This window comes from Anguilla rostrata, chromosome 5 (genome assembly GCF_018555375.3).
Source record: "Anguilla rostrata isolate EN2019 chromosome 5, ASM1855537v3, whole genome shotgun sequence".
Lineage (NCBI taxonomy): Eukaryota > Metazoa > Chordata > Actinopteri > Anguilliformes > Anguillidae > Anguilla > Anguilla rostrata.
Window position 1 is genome coordinate 38,564,679 of NC_057937.1, and position 20,010 is coordinate 38,584,688.

Genomic DNA, 20,010 nt, shown 5'->3' on the forward strand with positions numbered 1-20,010 from the left:
AAACATTAGTATACCAGGCAGTCATGCAGTATTTGATGATTTGTGGTGCAGATGGAGGATGACATTAGGGGGCTGTGGTTCAGGAAACCTGGAATACAACTACAAAGTGGTGTGATGCATTGAAAGGACTGCCACATTACACCAACCACACATCCACCCATTATATATACCCACTTATCCTGGTCACTGTTGTGGAGGGTGCTGGAGTCTAACCCAGCTTGCATTGGGTGAGATGCAGGTATGCACCCTGGACAGGCTGCCAATCGATCGTAGGGCACGCACACCATTCACTCACGCACTCATACCTATGGGCAATTTGCAGTCTCTAATTAGCGTACCTGCATGTCTTTGGACTGTGGGAGAAAGCCGGGGTACCTGGAGAAACTGCACACAGAAACCTTCTTGCTGTGAGGCAACAGTGCTACCCACTGCACCTCCGTGTCGCTCCCAACCTGAGGTGACAAAAAAAGACAGTGAAAGACAGAGTACACAGAGATGCATGGAGTGGGGGTCTGGCAGGGACTCATGGAGGGCCAGGAAGAACAATGAGCTCTCCATTAGCTCTACAGCAGCAACACCCCTATTAATGCCCCCAAACAGACTGCAAACAGGATGCTACATCCACACAAATCATCTGACTCCTTCCAAGGGTTCATTCAGCGGAAGCAGACTACTATGCACAAACCCTCTGCATCATTACATTAATGCACAAGCCCCATGCACCACTCCATTAATAAGAAAAGTCACTGTTCAAGCTGCTTTGGAGTTACCTTTTTTTTTTGCTTTAAACCACACATCACACAATATTAAAAACATCCTTCCTCTCACACACATTCACACGCACACACACACACACAACACTGTCTGGGCCAATCAAAAACACACACCAACATACTATTAAAAAAGACACAGAAACTTGTAGGCACCCAATTGCCCATCAGGGGTTGAAGGTGTGTGATGAGATATTATCATCCTGCCTGACTAAAACATGACTATGGGGCCCACCCATGCCCTAGAACACAGCCTTAACAGGAGGAGCCACTCAACAGCCCCTTGTCTCTAATTAAGATGTACAGGTTAAAATACAGCTTTTGAAATTTGACTGATTCAACTCTGGTCAGACATGACTCACCCTGACTGTGCAAAGCCCAGTAATCAGCAGTGCAGCTTTGGAACAATACAACTGATGAGCCATAAATCTGTTATCTTCTCACCCTCTTCACAGAATGAAAACTTCATCTTGATTAGTTTTCAGTTTGATGGTTTAAGAAGGTCAAATTCTGTCTGCAGCCTCACACATTCCTTGTAAACAAACGGCTGTGGAGAGATGGCATGCTGTTAAACTGAATGGAGATTATGTTCTGTCAACTCTAGTTTTAGTTTTTAGACATATTAGCCCTCTGTACAGTACAGGAGATAATTTTATTTTGTAGCTATGCCTTTAATGCCTCCCAGATAGTGATCTTCTCAGCCACAGGGGATGTGTTAATATCTAAGAAAAACCTGAATCCATTCAAGCCAAAATTTCATAAACTTTTCACCAGGCAATAACTTAATATTAAACTGCCAGTATCTACCCTTTCAGAAGGGAAAGGCCTTTCCAGAGTGGGACATGATCTGTGAACTTTGCTTTATAGCATGGGCTATCCAATACTGGATGTACATAGCAGTTAAAATCTCCCCCGATATAAGTTGATACCTATTTAAGTCAGGGAGAGATTACATAAAACTACTGAAAAAATAAGCATCATCAGAACTAGGACATGGTTAAAACTACCAGAGAATTAAAAAAACTGCATGTAACCATAACAAAATATCCACTGGATAATTTTAAAAAGCACATTTTTCTTCCCCTTAGGCTTACTGGCACTCCTTATACCTTTGTATATAGATCAGAATGGAAAAGCTTCCCCACCCGACCCCAAGGCACGTGAAAGTACTCCATTTTTCAGAAACATACAAGGCGGACTTTTAGTTCTCTGATCAGTATAAGTACCTTAATTCTTAACTGATTATACGCCTGGTCATTCCAATTGCAAAAGCAGACATTTTTTTTGATATTATGTCTATACATGTGCATTTAAGTAATGAAGTGGTCAGCCTTTGCATAGCCAATGTGATAAAGACCTTTCAGAGTGTGGCGTATGAAAAAATCCACCAAACACCAGAGCACTTTCAGGTGCTTTGACATTTGAAAGTTTGCTACTATCGAGCTGACTATCTATTTTAGTTGTAGGTAGGAGTTGCACACAACCAAACTCTGTAAATGATTCCAGTTTGTAACAAGCACTAAGCTAGGTAATACAACTACACTGGATCAGAGTGGACTAGAAACTTGACTTTCAGGTTGATACCACTATTTTAACATGACTGTCTGTAGACCTTCCTTGTAAGTTTAACCTTTCAAAAATCACAAGCACAAGCTAACTAATATTGAAGTTTGTCCTTCAAACTTTTTAAAAGTTATATTCATTATTGAACCTGTTTTTCTTGGTCCTGACAAAAATGCAACAAAGATCATATTCCAATGTAAATAGGCCGTCAGGACAAAGCATTCAAACAGCTGTATTTATTTATTTTTCCATTGAGACCCATTCATTTTTTAAATTAATGGTTCTTTATACAAACAAATGTTCAGTTAGGCAAGCGGAGTAGGCCTAATGTTACACTACCAATTCTACCCTAGCAATGGCGTTCATGTGGATAGAGCACATTACTAATTGTACATTACTTTCAACTGCTGAGATTACCTTGGCTAATCTCTGAATAAGCAGACACAAACTCGTTCAGAGTGCAGCAGAAGCTTCACAATGGAAGGCTGTAGAAATGACATCAGAACTCTACAGCACATCAACGCCACATAGGCCTAATACACACTCACAAAGTATCAGCACTGTATGACCATGTATGCTAACTCAGCAGATTATCTGGATAAATTAAACCCCCGTGGACCTTCTTTATGACAAACAAATGTTACGAATATAAATTGCAAACAAAGCTGTGGGCTAGGAAAACTGACATCTCTTACTGCAAAGCAGCTGCTGTCTATGTGAAGGCTGCAAGGTTGGCATTTCACCTGATAATGCTGCGGTTTTGAACCTCATCTCCTAAAGCTTGATCACTCAAACTAAATTATTTAATGGTGGATACTAACACACACCCTAAAAGGCACTTTTTAAATTATTTAACGTCAATGATGTACACATGCATAATGGGAGACATTTGGAAGACAGGTAGGCTATATATCATAGATGCACAATAAATAATTTATCTGTCGGCAGCAATACCTCATGGAAATCTACAATTAAATAAAAAATTTAAACACTGTATACAAAACTATACTTTACACCAGGTCATTAACATAAATATAAAATATATTTATGTATTTTCTTTGTATGGTCCTTCAATCCAAACAAGCTTTTAAATGATTGGTTTGTACTTTTAAGATATGCTGATCTAATTGCTGCTGACTTGAATGAGACTCTGCAGTTTAGTTTGGCTCTGTTCCGCAGGCTAATTTAATTAAGGCAATAAAAAGAATAAGAAACCTCATGTTTTGGGCAGGCTTTTGATCCCATAGGAGTGGAGAGGAGCAGTGAGATTCAACACGAATACAATGTATGGCTTATGAACCCTACGTAGTTCAAAGTAACTGAGGTTAATATAGTCAAGGCTTTACTGCAGTTAAGGCTTACATTTGATTATCAGGGTTAATCACTGCTACAGTACCTAGGACCTCATTTTTCTGCCTCACATGGTCTGTGCTTACTGATCGCATTAAAGCTCCATAATTAGGAGATGAAAGCGATTGTCAACAGTTCATTTCCAAGGATGGTGAGCCTGTGGATGTTCACCACTGCTAATCGTTTTCAATGGACTTGAAATCTTTTCCCAGATATATACTTTCAACCCATGACACAAACATTAGCCCCTTTTTCTCAAGTAAAAGATATTTCAATTTTTTATTTTTAATAAATTTGCAGACATTTCTAAAAACCTGTTTTCGCTTAGTCATTATGGGGTATTGTGTGTAGATTGATGAGAATAAAAATGAATTTAATCCATTTTATAATAAGGCTGTAACGTAACAAAATGTGGAAAAAGTGAAGGGGTCTGAATACTTTTTGATGGCACAGTAATTATAACAACTGTAATGGTATTGCATGACCTAAAGAATTATTTATAAATTTAACATATATGATTGTTAAATCAATGACATATCATTTTCTCCGTAGCTTTTCATTTGTTATTCAGTTCAGAGTGGTTGATCAATGTTCATCAGGCTCTGGAATGATGACATACTGTGCTGTGAGTGCCCCCCCAGAACTAGGTGCCGTTGTTTCGAGACAAGTGCTTTGTACGGTTAACATGACCGTGTAGTTCGCAGTTCATAACAGCCCCACCCAAAAGGTTGTTTGCAAAGTCCCACTCTCCCATCAAGACAAAAACAAAGGGCCTGGAATGTAAACAGAAATGAGAACTGAATTAATCACCATCCCTCTGTGACAGATATTTGAATATCAAACACAGTGAATTTATGTACTTCAAGTATATGGGAATGTCAAGAAATCAGGAAACACAAAATATAGTTATATATTATAAAAGCTATTGTTAAGGCACATAAAAAAGCAGTTGCAAAAAGTACACTGCAGGAAAACTATGCCAGTCATAATGTAAGTCAGTGTCCTCTGAGAAGAGGACCATTAACCGAGGCCTATTTCCATCCTCTCTAGAGCAATACAGACAGAACCAATCGATTCACGAAAATGTCACTCACCATCTCTGGGGCAAGCATCACACAGTCATTCCCATTTCAACTAAAACATGCCTCAAGGGTCCAGGGGAAGGTGGCCACAATAGAAAAGGCAACCAAAAATACCTTGTAGGCCTATATGTGACTGTATGTACAGAACCGATCATGTTTTTGTTTCTAGCTGCCATTGTCTGAGACTAAAAAGATTAATGTACTATAAGGGGTTTCTGGTTCAGGCTCAGTTCAGTTATTATTGTAAAGTTTAAATGCAAACGAAAACAAATTTGGGGACTGAAGTACGAGGAAGAAACATTACTTGGGAAGGTATTGATGAGTGGATGAAAAGAAGGCAACAGTGAGTTAATTTATTACTTGGTTATTTTGCATTTAAATTGCACGATTTAAATCGCAAGTTTATAAAGGCAACAGCATTAGATGTGCTAAGGCATTTATCTTCAGTGACTGCAGTATATCAGGCGACGTTTAAAATGAATGGTTGGAGGAGTGGAGAACTGATGAGGACACTTTGTCCTGAGGTGCACTTGTGTGTATAGAAGTATAAAAGGAGCTAAATCCTCTTGAGGGAGTAGCTGCAGACATTCTTGCCCCAGCCATCAAATGCATGAATTGCCGCCACTTTATGGCAGACTTAAAATAGTCCATTAATACAAAATCTAGTATTGGGTAACCTGTGCTTGTAAGATAAGAAAGTAAGTAATATTGAGCAGGGTTTCCCCCAGCGCTTTATAGAAGAGGCAGTACAACTCTCCTAACCTGAAGGGAAAAACACAGAAATAGGCACTGCATTCTGTTTTAAAAGATAAAAAAAACTGGCTTAGAATTAAATTTACGATGCAACAACGACTCATCATCTTTAAAAAAAAAAGGGAATTGCGACTGCTTTCTGGTGCAAAAGAAGCTTCTACAAGGTCACAATATCTACACTTAATTTAGTAAAATTTGCCATTGGGATGTAGGCCTAGTTGGCAGGGATTACGTCACTGTGAATTTCTTTATCATACACGTGTTCATACATATGCTGGAGTGAATGCGTTAAAACAGGGTGGAGATTAGGATGGAAAGGAGACAGGAAAGGAGAGAGGATTTAAAATATGATTCACGTTTCTACTAATAACTTTTTCATTCATTGAAAGGATGCAGGGTGGCACGGTGGTGCAGTGGGTAGCACTTTTGCCTCACAGCATGTAGTTTGCATATTCTCCTTGTGTGTGTGTGGATCTTTTCCGTGTACTCTGGTTTCCGCCCGCATTCACAAAAACATGCAGGCTGGGGAGGGAGATGTTAACAGGGCGTTGCGGTAAGAGAGTATTCAAGCTTAGTTGAGCTACGCTGTATAAAAAAATTAAAATAATAAATGTTGGGAAAAAGTAACACGCCATACTCATTCTCTTACTCGTTTTTTTTTTTTTGGGACACTCCAGTTGCCTGAATTACGGTCAGGTGCAACACCAGAAATGTCTTGTCAGAGCCAACAGGCGGAGCAGAGGCGCAGACTAGTCACCGTACCTTAGTGTAAGGAATAATGAGGAATTAGTAATAAGATGATGAGATGTTTGTTTAGTCTTACGTTAATAGCCTTACTTCATCACGCAAATGTTATTTACCGGGATGCTCTATAGAGAGCGCAGGAAGCACGTGTAAAGAGCTTCCTGAACTTCAGGAAGAATTTCAGAGATGACGTTGATTGAGGTACCCCCGAACAATTACAGACAGGATGCACTTGAAAAGCACCTCAGAAGAGAGAACCACAATGCTCGAGTCAGCATTGAGGCACAAGCAAGTAGAACTTCATTTACACAACTGTTTCGAATTTAACATAAACTTAGACACAAACTAGCAATGACAAGCTTGTTATAAAGTTTTTCTTGCAGTTTTTTTTCTGTGTTCATTTTAGATGTACCCATTGTAAAAGCCTATGATCCAGTTCTCAAAGTGGAACATGTTGCCATCGTTGGGGTTTTAAATGGCTGTACTGCCTGATAAAACATGAAATTGCACACCACATAAATTATACTACCTTTCTTGACCTAGCTCAGTGACTATTTCGAAGCTAAAGGTATGTTAAAAATAGATATGACACATTTTGTCATTGAGTAGAATATTCACAACTTTTAATATTTCTGTTCTACGATTTTAGCTTGACTAAAGGACCAATTACAGATCCCATTGGAGTATTGACCGAATAATCCAAATTTTAGCTAAGCTGACATGACTGAAGAGACTATTCCGAAAGCCATACATTCATCACAGGCCATAGGTCTTGAAATAGATGAATCAACAGCTGGGCACACACATCAGATGATTTCATACTTCCCTGCAATACAAAAATCAGTTAATTTTACCAGCTGCACTGTCTAATGGGCAAATATGTTTTGTTTAAAGGCACAGAGGAGACCTTTTTGGCATTGCCATTTCTTGACATTGTCCCTACAGCAGATGGTAAAGCCGCAACAATTGTCGCGGCTGTTAGAGAGGTGATGAATGTCAAGAAGATCCTTGTGACACGAATATTTGATCTGGGAACTGATGGAGCATCTGTGATGACTGATATGACTTTCTGAAGAAAAACGTCAACTTTAAAAACGAATAGGCTACCTAAAAGTAATAAAACCTATGCCAGAAAGCTAACAGTATGACTCTTGCTGAGTATCTGTGCTGCCCAGTCTGGCCCTTGCCAGGAAAGGTGCTGCAGACTAGGTGCATTACATGAAAACATTCAGAGGGCACCTTCAACATCTTCACCTCTACTTCAGCAACAGTGCAAATCGCACAGAAGTACTTAGAACAGCTTCCACCATTCTTGGAGTGGACAACCTTAAAGTGACAGTAAGACAGTCTTTTTCCTTACTCCTGGCAGAGAACAGCTTACCTAGCACAAACTTCTATCCAATCTCTTTATTGTCTATTAGGAAGAGAAGAACACAAGATGGCTGTTATAGGACAACACCATCCCCACCTTGAGGAGAAACCCGCCAGCTGTCCTTGCAGCCCTTGCTTAGGAAGCAAGCAAACAGGACTCCGTAGCTCGAGGCCTGTAATACGTACTATACTACCAACAGGTTTATTGGTGCAATTCACCTGCAAGCTGATGTCCTTCCATACCTGACCCAGAAATCCAGATTGTTTCAGAAAGGAATTAAAGAACATGTAATTAGCAGTTAAATAAGTAACTTCTTTGCCTATTTCTGTTCTACCTAAAAATAATGTCTACTTTATTTGTGATAGGACCCTGTGGCAATTGAGACAATTAAAGAAGCAGGGTACTTGGTTTCAGAATGTAGCACTAAGATCATTGCGAATGTTGAGACTGCCCACCTGAAAATACAAACAGAGGGGATAAAGTATCATTAACACGTGGGTGATTTTGGCGACATTAGGTTATGGATCCCTCTTGGACAGAAGCAACAGGAGCACCTTCAAAGGAAATTTCCTGATCTAGATGGCAAGAGGTCAGCTGTGTGTCAGATCTGAAGCTACGGGCCAGAAAGTTACAAATCAAGGAGGAGACACTGTGCAAATAGTATGTTAACCTGTGCTAATAAGATACTACCACCCCTGCCCCCTGATCAGCCTAACCCTAACCCACATCCTTTTCTTATTGCAGCTGCAATATTCAGCAGCACTTGCATTTTGAGGCAGTGCATTTCCTTTTTTTTTTGAGTGACAGCCCCACCAGAATCTGATGGGTTGAAAGCAGTTTGAAATATGCAGTGAAATGGACAGATGTTGGGTAACACCTACCCTGTCAACACCTACCCTAAAAGAATTTCTGGAGGAAACACTGAGAAAATATAATTAACACAGAAGAATAATAATATACTTTGGTGTCCAACGCAAAGGCATTTATTACCACTGTGTTAGTAAAATACTGGCTACATTACAAAGTCACCATAAAAATATGTACTTCAGCTGTGCATGCAAACAGCCCAGATACAACCTCTGACATTCAGACGAGAAGACAGATGAGAGGATACATCAACAAACGGACATAGACATTAGCTATATGCTAAAAAAAAGTTTGCATAGATGAAAAAATCCACACAAGTTAGTTTCATTCTTTTGTTCACAAAACTATCTTTAAAAAAAGAAGACACACAAACATAAATCAGACATATATCACATTTAAGGTACTGCACTGATAGTGGTACAAAATAGTAAGTTAACACGCAACTGAAAATATAAATATCTCTAGCCATTCACAGAAAAGAGACAAGAAATAGTGTCAAATTGGGAGTAGCCCTCTTTAACCCCCCTACAATCACATAGGTAGCTTTCATTCATATTCCACAGTGCAAAAAGATTTTAGCCCCAAAAGGACATACTCTCATGTGCTATTACATCTAGATAATTACATTCTCGTTACAGGAATCAGGAACATTATTTCAATGTGCTTTCACTTCAGTTCTCACATTCTATATCCATTACCCCAAAATCCTTGTTCAGGGTCCACAGCCTGGTGGTCATTCCAGGACAATGAAGAAATCTCAGGACAGGTCATCCTCGCAATGATCAAATGGTACACTGACCTCAACTTAACAGAGGGAAAGATTAAAATCATGAAACGCAGTTGGCCTTAAGGTTCATTGATACAATGATGGAGGCCATATTTGAGTCCCAGTGAGACACAGGTCTCAACTTAAACTAAAACAGTGAATAAATTAAAGCCAAACCAGTGTGGCTGTACCTTTCTTTCAAAACAGGCAACTTAATCCTAGACCCACTGTGTCTGCTGTTTCTCCAGTCAATCTCTTGATCCATTAACATTTCTAAGAACAAGTTGTTCCATCCTTTTTCTGTAAACTTACATTAACACAATGCACGTTTGACTTTTTGTCACCTGTTGATTTGTCTTTGGCCCCATAGATTTCCACAAATGGTTTAGTTTAAGTGAACAGGGGTCCAAAATGTCACCAATTAAGATCACATTGATGTATACAGTAATTCAATAGGACTACTCCATATAATTCAGACTATTAAAACTTAAAAAAAAAATGCAATCTCTTTCGAAAGGAATCAGCACACAACAGATAGTGAAATATTATTTAATCTGAATGATTTAGTCTTGGAAAGCCAAGTGAATAGGGGATGTGTTTTCTTCATGGCATGATTGGCTATTTATGATTTTGTGATTTCAAGAGATTAAAATCCTTAAATTCATATTAAAAGTTCATAATTAAGAACAATGAATAGCTTTGGCCAATCCAGGTTTCAAATATGTTAGAACCAAAAAACAGCAAACACACTTGATCCCAAGGACCAGGTTTGAAAACCCCTTTAAAATATATTATTATGTAATTAAGTTTCACACTCCTTGTTGTTTCTTTTGTACTGAAATAAAGTGAAATTTGTCAAGAAGGCAAGATCATCACCATCTAAAATGTGTCATCCAAATGTCCAAACTACTTATCCTTTTATTGAGACCAGGAAAAGCAGCCATCAGTTGAAAGAGGCTATATCATTTATCGATATAAAATATATTATTCAAATAAGGTTCAATTTCCTTGGCTAAACAATCAGAGAATAACGTAAGATATGGAGAATGGATATTTCAGTCCAATAGAAATGCTATCCTGGGGTGACAATTTGCTTTCTGACCTCTACATTTCAAATATTCATATTCCTATTCTCTATGCTTGTTTTATACAGAAGGGGTTGTTTATGTGAGCCAATCACAGGAAAATCTATCCTTCTACAAGGATAAGCGCACAATATTTAGAAGGCCTGTCCTTTCAAACCAAGCTAACATTCAAAAAGAAGTCTACCATCAGTATCTCAAAACAGAAACATATACCAATTAAATACACAGTATAATGTATATCCTTGGCATCATCCAGACTCAAATATGTTTGCAGAAATTCACTTAAAATGTCTCGATCGCAATGAAACACAGGATTTGTCACATCTGTGACTTAAATAAAGCAAGAGGTCAAATCAATCATTAGCCCCTTTCACACATGGAACCCACAACATTACTGGGTTCAATTAGCTATCTGGGTTAGCTAGTGGTTTTCCCCATTCACACAGGCCTCCTATGCGGAAAAATCCCGGATAGATCAGGCAAGGCAGGATGTTAATCCTCTGAAGCAATGCAAGACAGATGTTAATGTCACATTGGTTTGTCTAACCAGAAATAATGTAACGTCAACACTGAATAATAGTTTTTGCAGAGATATAAATCCCACCAACACAACACAGTTGAAGAGTGATAGTTTCAAGATAATGTATGGTGACATATTTTGCCAATATAGCTCAGATATAGTCCTAAATAGCAAAGGGTAGATAAACAATGGACGAATGGTTCATCAGCTAAAATTTAAACATACAGTATATATGCAATTGGTTTCTGTAAAAAGGCAATGAAAATAATTATGATCAGCAAATGAAATAGCTAGCTATATGTGGCACTGATATATGGCACTAGCCAGCTTGCTCCATTGAGTAAAAAGCTACGTAAATCCCTGACACAGAAGTTCACCAGGGAGGAGTATTGCGTAGCACACATGCAATTTGTGAGGCACTGACAATTTTGTAATGCTGTCCTTACAAAAAACAAAGTCTTGTCAGTCAAGGACAGCAACACTGCTTATTATACTGCTAAAATAAATGTTAAAATTTCCCTCACAAAACCACACAATGCAGCTCCAATATCTTCAATGTGCAAAGTCTCATATTTGTGCAAGAATTGTTGACAGGGCAGATTCAGTAACGTAGGCTATTTATGAAATAATTTGTGTCAGAAACAAAAGGTCTCAGGTAAGAACATCATAACCTTTTGCATGCTTTATCCGGGAATGCTACTGCTTTTGTTCACACTAGAACCATGGCAAAAGATTTCCATAAATCTTACTAGGTCCTGACAGGGCAAACTGAAGGAACGTCTTACATGGAAAACTGACTCGGACACCTACACTGAAAAATGTGTGAAAAGGGCTAGAAGGACAATAAAAATCTAATCTAATCTAAATCTAATTTTAAAAAACTAATTTATTTTAAATGCATTGGTTTAGATTAGCCTACTTGCAATTACAGATATGAAATGGTCACCACTGTGCATTAATTAGGAAGACTCATAGGGATAGAAGGCTAAGCATCAGTTGCACGACACAATTCCTGATACAACCACTTTGTTAAATCAATCTAATCTATGTTGAAAGAACAAATGAAATATTGTGATTCTTGAGTAAATACTGTACTTGAAACTACATTTATTGTATAAAAGTACACAGAGCACATTGTGTATAGTATAGGGGAGTAACGTTACGATGGATCGATGTTTTGGTTCAAAGGGAAACGATTCAATCCAATTGATACAACGTGCAAAAATTGATTTGTACTGTTATGAATCATAGCAAAATATGAATGCCAATGTTCCAAATCTTAAGGCGGCTATTGCCAAATAACAAACCGTTGGCTCAAGAATCAAAATTGTATCATGTCGTGGTGAAGCCTGGGGGTTACACCCCTAGACTATTGACCTTGCGACTGAATAGGGCTGCAATCCTGAATGGTTGACCACTTAAAGCCCACAGTCACAGCAGTTGAGCACATTTGACTACTTCCCGGTAATAGGAACAGGCCCCAGAATCTGCTTAACCATGCACACCAAGATTGTTCCATCACTGAGCAAGGTGATAAGAAAATTCCAACATCTCCTCCAATGTAAAAGCCTTTTTGATCTACCATATTCAATTTCAATCAGCATGTTTATTTGCTGAGGCTAAACATAAGTAGTTATGATGGTATTTCATCTTCAGGTCTTCTATATATTTTGTAGAAAGTCATGACATGGTATTATACAAGTGGTGCTTACCAATACTAACAATCATACATCAATTTTTAAAGAGAAATAATGCCTAAAAATAAAATAAGTGCAGAGAGAACAATAATATTGGACACATACGCTACGGGCATTCTGTTATGAGTGTTAATATATGGACTATATATACACTTCCTGGTCCTGTTATATTTAAAGATTTCCTTAAGTAAAATATAATATAGATTTTTTCAAAACCCATCTTTACCTGAAAATTAGCTTAATGCTATAATTGTGGCTTAATCTGTCTGAAGTTTTTGCATCCTTACAATGCAACAATGGTTATTTCACACTTCATGGGTCTACTTATAACTCTACCCACCAAACATTATACCCATCACACACCTTTAAGGCAGGAGGAACAGACTGCAGCCTGGCTGTCATATAGTTCATAATCATGAATACCCAGTATTCCTATAACCAGTAACCAGTAATTTCTCCTTTATCAAGAAATTAGGGCACACGCAACTACCATCATATAGAGAACTGAATTCTCATTGGTTAACTTCCCTTCCGATTAAAAAAAAACAAACCTAAAAATATATATATATTTATTCATATTCGTGATAATGAATTGTGATAAAAATAGATGCTTTCACATTATTAGTTAGTACTACTTTAACAGTATTATGCACCAGCAGCCATTTCAGTAGGCTAGTCACGATGCCACCAGAGGAGTTCAAATCTGATACCAAAACTTTGACCATTTTAACATTCTACGGGTAACGCCATCAATGCTTTCTGGACATTTAAGGCAATGTCTTTCTGACAGAACTCAAGAGAATATCTAATGGCAGTAATAATTACATTTCTCAAACTCTGGAATAGCTACATAACATTACATTTATATCTGAAATAACTTTATTTAAATAAAACAGCCTAATCATAATTCATCCAGCCAGGGATTTTAAGAATATTTTCTCCCTTAAGTAAAAGTGATTTGCACGTGGTCCCTTTCTATGACGATGAACTATCGTTTTAACTGTAGCCTACTGCACAAGAAATGTGTCCCATATGTGGCAACTGGCAAGCTGTTATGAAGTCAGAGCAAAATTAATCGATGGTAGGATAGCCTACATAGAAGGTAGACTACTAACTCACAGGATAATCAGAAAGACAGATTGCTTTAGCCAACACATTTAAATGTTACGTACGCCTGAATTTTGTGGACAGTTAGTACGCTAAATATAACAAGGAAATATTTGACAGAAATGAATGTAGGCTATTACGAAATATTTATGTTCAAACTGTGACTCGCATTGTCTTTACACACGATCCTGTCCTTGCCAAAGAGAGCACGGACGCTACGTACGCAGAGCCCGAAAAATCGAATGTACTACTTTCAAGCATCTCACATACAGCTAGACCTGCAAACTATCCGCCTCAAGGTTACAAAGACACTTCATGCATACATAATGCATGAAAGCCCGCAATAGCATTAGCAAATATAAAATATAGTACCCCAACACGCGGATATTGCAGTCGCTCAAAATAGTACAATTAAATTAGCCTACTTTTGTCATTTATGCTGCGATAGCCTACAGTGCACAATGAAATGACGCACAAACAGTCACAGTAGCTATCTTAGCAAATGGAAAAATCAATAAATTAAAAAAAGTAAAAAAAAAAAAAATTTTTTTTAAACCCGCATGCTATATGAAGTGAATCCACCCATTCTCCCAATCCCTTGGAGGTGAGATTTTAAATCTGTGGCGTCCAACTTTATAATTATTTCCGTTATTGTTATCCCAAAACTCTTCACCAGCCACACAGTACTTTATGGCAAACTGTAAGGAGTTTCCAGTCTCAAGAAATATTGGGGTAATGATCTTGAAGAAGAATTTGTCAGTTAGTCCGTCGCTGGATTCGGGGACGTACGACGCAATAATATCTAAATATGTCACCCAGTTATTGAGAGAATACCTCAAAATAACAGTCTTCTCGAATGCCAAGTTTAACACCCGGATCAACCCCGTCAGGCTGAACTCGTCCGTTTCAACAGATTCTAACAACACTTTCATTCTCTTCACTTTTTCGAGGAATCCTGGTAATTGACCAGGATTACTGAAGTGGGTTTCCATGAAAATCGACTGCGAAGGGTTTCTTGGGAATTTTTCAAAGATATTTAGATGTAGACTATTTCCTTTCTTGAAATTGTCTAGCACCCGTTGCGGTACCTCTGGCATGTCGGCGTCGCAAAAGTGCTTGACAGAAGTAAGCTCCAAACCCAAAGAATCGGCAAATCTGACCTTTTTCTGACTAGACGGGCTCCGTCTCCTCGCGATTTCAAGCTTGCCTCTCTCAGTCGGAGTCGGCAATGACTTGCATCTTCTTCGCAAGGTAGGACTTTGCGGAGGTTTCAAAAAGCATTCCCTGCCTCTTGGTCTCTCGGCCACAACATGATTTTCCAGAGGTTCACAATGATCATCGTCAGTATCTTCTTCCCCGTCTTCTTTTCTCTGGCTAGCCGCAGCCAAACTACCGAACAACCCAGCCATACAGCTGTAGTTTCTCGGGATGCAATTCTTTGGAGGCAGCATTACAACGACAGCATGCACAGTCTCACTTTCCATATAATGAAATAGCCTGAAAATTAGCCTGCTTCCAAAGCGTGTGAAAGCCGTCAGGTGTCTAGCTAACACATGGCAGGGCTATGGTCGTTTCTGACACTGCGGATTTCTAAACCAATCTGCGTAGAGCTGTTGCAAGTGCAGATGACGCGCCACAGAAAGGTTCCCCTCCACTTCAGTCAGTCCTACAGACCGAGACGTAATACGGAATTCCTTAATTAGACTACTAGTCTACGAGAACCCTGGTTTCCCATGAATGTCGCGAGTTTAATTTCTACAAAAATATAGGCTGGCAAAACATGATAGGACACACCACCTGACGTTAATGAGCCTATAGGGGAACAACTGATACGTGCAGAATCGCTCGTAGACGTCTCCCATGTTGGACTATTGCCAAAATCGTGCAGCATCCTGTGGTTTCAAAATAACTGCAAATTACAACGAGTAGGCTTTTGGTTGGCAAATAATAAACAGCATGCCTCTCAGTCGACAATATCATCAGTTTTGAAGAGTGGATATGACAGATATTTTGTGTATGCTACAATATGCCTATTCCTCATAAGATTCGGTCATAATGAATCGCAGTTTGACTATCATATTTAGGCTAAACTAATAATCAGCATTCAGCGATCAGGTTTTGGAAGAAAATATTAGGCTGCATAGAACAGCCTACTGTGCTTGGCTCCTTTGAAAAAAATATACCGGAGCAAAAAACATTAACACGGAAGTCCAATTCAGCCGCCAATAAGTGACAAATATTTTTGCTGGGAAATAAAACTATAGGCTACTGGATATAGCCTACCAAAGTTACCGATTCACGACCAGTTTAGAGTAACCCAGACCTGCGCTCCTCGACTGGATGCTCTGAACTGACGAATCGCTATGCCATGTTTTTTTTCTGGCACTGTGGTAGGGGAACTGCGATGAATGATATTAGGCTACAGGCTACAGCTATGCGGCAAGTCTCTCCATCAAGATTATGAATGAAAAACAAAAGAAAACGACCGTTCTACAAAACACGCTTGCAAAAAAGAAATATTCAATATTAATTTTCAATGTTTTCTCTCCCAGACACGCCCTCCAGTCCCCCGTTCTTTTTCCATAGCGTCAGCACCAAGCGCTTCTGTCGTGCCGTACGGTTGTCATGACAACGAGGTTATGTCCTCAATCCGCAAAAGATGTGTGCGCATCCTTGTTTGGTGTTATTTTCAGCAAGCTACTGACATTTACGGAAATATCTGGTCTAATAATTCATTGAACAGCCATTTTAGCCATTTTAGTAACCCGGACTCACAACTAGTTTTTCTGCTGCAATGCGAGAAAAAAGTAAGCATCTGCAGCCGTTGGGGTAAGTTCGTTTCTCTTAGTCTATTACAGTTACTGTAAAATTAGACCAACCTTATACTCGCTAGTCTTATAAGTTTATCACTTAGAGAATACTAAAATGCTACTTGCAGAGGTTAGCTTGTATGTCGTAGAAATTCGCTTTCCTTTGATCCAAAACGAATTAGTTTTTTCGTCTTTTCAACAAGTTAGCTTAGCTAAGTCTGAATTCGGAGTTCGGATTTACTTTTCAAAAACCTAGGAATGTAATAACAACAACAGCGACAACAACAGCAACAATAATAATATAATCGCTTTGTTATTTCTAAAGGCTTCTCTCATAATGAATATTACAAGGGAAAGTGGGAACTGGACTCAAGCTGGTGCTGACATGACTGAGGATACAGAATGCAAAACGGCCGATAGATATCACGTCGATTCACTTTTGAACATCAGCGAGGAGAGCTTTGCAGCATTGTCTCTGTACGGAATGCCTGTTCAATCGGCATGGGAGCAGGTGGTAAGTAATGAAATTGCCTATCCACAGTTAGGTGTATATTTTACGTCCAAGAAGTTACAGATGCAGCAGTGGATGTTCTTAAATTGTTTCTATGGGTTACTAAGTCTACAACAGACGTAGGGCTATCGTAACACTTTATGCACGTACACAGCCTACCTTTTCCTTTTATAAAGAAAAAAAAAATCACACAATCTCTTCTAAAATCGCAGTTTTTCTTAATTATTTTACAATGAACTCGGGTTTCACTTCACCAAAAGGACAATGCAGGCCTACTGTAATTAACTCCCCCCCCTGTTTACATGTTAGCCTGTTAACTTAACCTTTTACCCCTTGAACCATGAGTTTGTGTTCTGTGGATTTCCACGCTTTGTTGAAATATATCACAAGGAAGGAAGGAAACATTTTTTTTTTCAAAATCACAATTTGTTGTCACGTGTCCTTTTGACTCACCAACCTTATTCCAAGCTGTCCATTGTATTCTGTGGATATGCGTGCTAATAATTGGAACAGAAAAACAGAAAAGCAGAAAACATATAAACACATAAATGTTTTTTTGGTACTTAATTCTGATTGTTGCAAACGCACTGTTGCATTGCACTTCTCTCATAAGTAAGTCATGACCTTAAGTTTTTAGAATTCATTTATGGGTATATATTTGGAAAAATAGAGGAAAGAAACATTCAATGTTGTGTTTCATATATTGACAGGTGAAGGGCTGGAATGAGTGTCCTCCACTGGCTTGCCTATTTCAGTTGCAGAATACATGTAAGCCAGTCAAAACTGGAGAACATGAATTCCACTGTCTCCTCTGTATTGATGCAAATCTTGTACAGAAGCCTGAAGAGGACCATTGTGTAAATTCGGAATCATCTGTAACCATCTGCAGTTTGCCTGAGGAGCATAAAGGCGAAAACAGTCTGTGCCCTCCAATACACTTGGAAACACTGGAAATCTCCCCATCAGAAAACTCATTTTCAGACACAGAACAAGACAATTTCAAATATGAAAAAACAACAACAATTCAAGCTGAATCCAGTAAAGTAATAGGAAGGGCTAGACCTCCAGACACTTTACCAAAGTTGACTTACATGAAATTGGCCATGCAGTGTCCAATAATGAAAGAAAAAGGAATTATCAACAAGTTCTCGGTATTGCCGCCTGTGAAGGGCTCTGGTTATCCAAGGAGAACCAGACTGAGAAGTTTGGCAGCCTCCACACTAAGCTCATCAGGCAGTTTGACAGCAGAGAACATATCATGTGGTCTCCCTTTAACAGGGGAGGGACATGCTGTGGGAGAGGATGTCTCGCCAGGTACTAATTCAGGTGCCGAAGCACTTGAGGACGGCAACAGATCATTTACAGCCAAGTGCTATCAGTCTACGTCCAGCAAACAACTACTGTCCACTTTCAGTATCAGATTATCCAAGAGATCCTCATTAAACTCATTTGATGACACACTGTCACGGGCAGCAGACCTTGTGGGCAGAAAAATAAAGAATGCCAGTCCTATTAGGGCAGGCATGAACAACAACCAGGCCCATAACCAGAAACGAACAGAGACCGAGCTACCTATACTTTTTGGGACCAGAGTTCCAATGCAAGCAATGGCTCATCGCATAGTGTATACTTCGCATGCTTAGAGCCCTGATTGACAGCCTCTAGCTACCTCCAGGGCCTTTTCCACTTCAGTACTCCTACCAGTGTTCCTCATTGCTCCAATTCTAACTCTTCTTCTACCAGCTCTAAACTTCAGATCAGTTATCGGTATGTTTACAATAGAAATTTGGCAGACAGATTTTGGTATAGATATGTCTTTCATGATTGCCTTAATAGGTAAAATAAAAAATGCAGTATACTGGAAAGATGCTATAGGAGCTTTTTTTAAACCTGTTAATTTAGACTGGTGATACTACTGTAAAACTGTTTAATTAAAAATCTTTATGCAGTATTACACCTTGAATGTTATACACCTTTACACCATGCTTTTAAAATATTTAAATTTTAAAAGGAAGTTTTGAATAAAAACCTTCATGTAAAAATGCTGTATTTCTGTGAAATACAAGTTTCATGAGAAACAGTGATAACCACTTCTGCCTGTTGGGTGTTCAAGGAGTGTGTGAAGGTGTCACACTTTGGACATTGTCTTCAGAGACTATCACTAATAGAGCTACTGGAAGGCATGGAATATGTCAGACTTTTATGGCATTGGTTTCCTGTAATCTGATTTCTTATGATAGATTTGTTTGACTCGGGTAGTTTCACCCACTCTGAGACTATCCTGACCCTCCCCCCACTGAGGTGTACTTTTGTATCCCCACCTGGCCCACAAAACTGGCATTGGTGGATGATAACCTTGTGCTTTGCTAATACAGATTCCAGAAGTTGTTTTTCAACAAGTCAAATGTTTGAAGTAAAGGATTGTCAGCTGAATATGCCAGTCGAAATGCTGACCAAGAATAGGACATTGCTATTGGACAGTTTTTTTACTTTGTTTTTGGGTCACCAGAGACGTTTGTATCTAATGAAGAAGAAGAAACAAAGTGTTAATGACAGTTCTCAGAATGGTTCAGCAGTAAGTCTCATTTAATGAAATTGTGAGCTGAGTTAAAATTCTTTGCAAACTATGCAGACTTATTGGGTTTTTTTTAACAAAAATATCTGGCTTTGAATTGCTCCCTACCTACACAAATTCTAATGAGAACATTCAACATGCTAATGAATTCTTGGATATTCACACTTCCATAGGGATGGTCTTTTCGTGTGTTTTAAATATTACTAAGAGCTGTTACATTTCTCCAGTATTTTAATGCACTAAATAAAAGATCAGTGTTCAAACCCAAGTGGTCTGTAGTAATCCTTTTGAGTAAAAATATAAAAGTAGAGGTATCATTCATCATGTGTCATGCATCAACAATTGCATTAAAGTCATGACACCATCACCAAATTCAAGGAATTTCATACTATGAAAGAAAAGCAACATCTTGGAAACCTTTTTTGAACAGATTTATTT

At 38.7% G+C, this 20,010-nt stretch overlaps 2 protein-coding genes across 3 annotated transcripts; one reads left to right on the top strand and one right to left on the bottom strand.

Annotated features, from left to right (window-relative positions):
• Nucleotides 1-2,554: 2,554 nt before the first annotated feature.
• LOC135255240 (protein phosphatase 1 regulatory subunit 3E-like) lies at nucleotides 2,555-16,230 on the bottom strand. Its single transcript, XM_064336129.1, has one exon. The coding sequence runs from the start codon at nucleotides 15,158-15,160 to the stop codon at nucleotides 14,240-14,242; it is 921 nt and encodes a 306-aa protein (XP_064192199.1). The 5' UTR covers nucleotides 15,161-16,230; the 3' UTR covers nucleotides 2,555-14,239.
• Nucleotides 16,231-16,258: 28 nt separating this feature from the next.
• Nucleotides 16,259-19,624, top strand: LOC135255238 (uncharacterized). Of its 2 annotated transcripts, none has more exons than XM_064336125.1 (3): nucleotides 16,259-16,483; nucleotides 16,812-17,000; nucleotides 17,708-19,624. In XM_064336125.1, the coding sequence occupies exons 1-3, from the start codon at nucleotides 16,316-16,318 to the stop codon at nucleotides 18,638-18,640; spliced, it is 1,290 nt and encodes a 429-aa protein (XP_064192195.1). In that variant the 5' UTR covers nucleotides 16,259-16,315; the 3' UTR covers nucleotides 18,641-19,624. The 2 variants fall into 2 exon arrangements, with proteins under 2 accessions (XP_064192195.1, XP_064192196.1); XM_064336126.1 differs by having other exon boundaries at nucleotides 16,263-16,505.
• The last annotated feature ends 386 nt before the right edge of the window (nucleotides 19,625-20,010 follow it).

Bases quoted from the DNA above. Each gene is read 5' to 3' on its own strand.
- LOC135255240 (XM_064336129.1), bottom strand. From the start codon at position 15,160: ATGGAAAGTGAGACTGTGCATGCTGTCGTTGTAATGCTGCCTCCAAAG.
- LOC135255238 (XM_064336125.1), top strand. From the start codon at position 16,316: ATGTCCTCAATCCGCAAAAGATGTGTGCGCATCCTTGTTTGGTGTTAT. The intron at 16,484-16,811 runs GTAAGCATCTGC...TTATTTCTAAAG, and splicing joins TGCTGCAATGCGAGAAAAAA to GCTTCTCTCATAATGAATAT. The intron at 17,001-17,707 runs GTAAGTAATGAA...ATATATTGACAG, and splicing joins AATCGGCATGGGAGCAGGTG to GTGAAGGGCTGGAATGAGTG.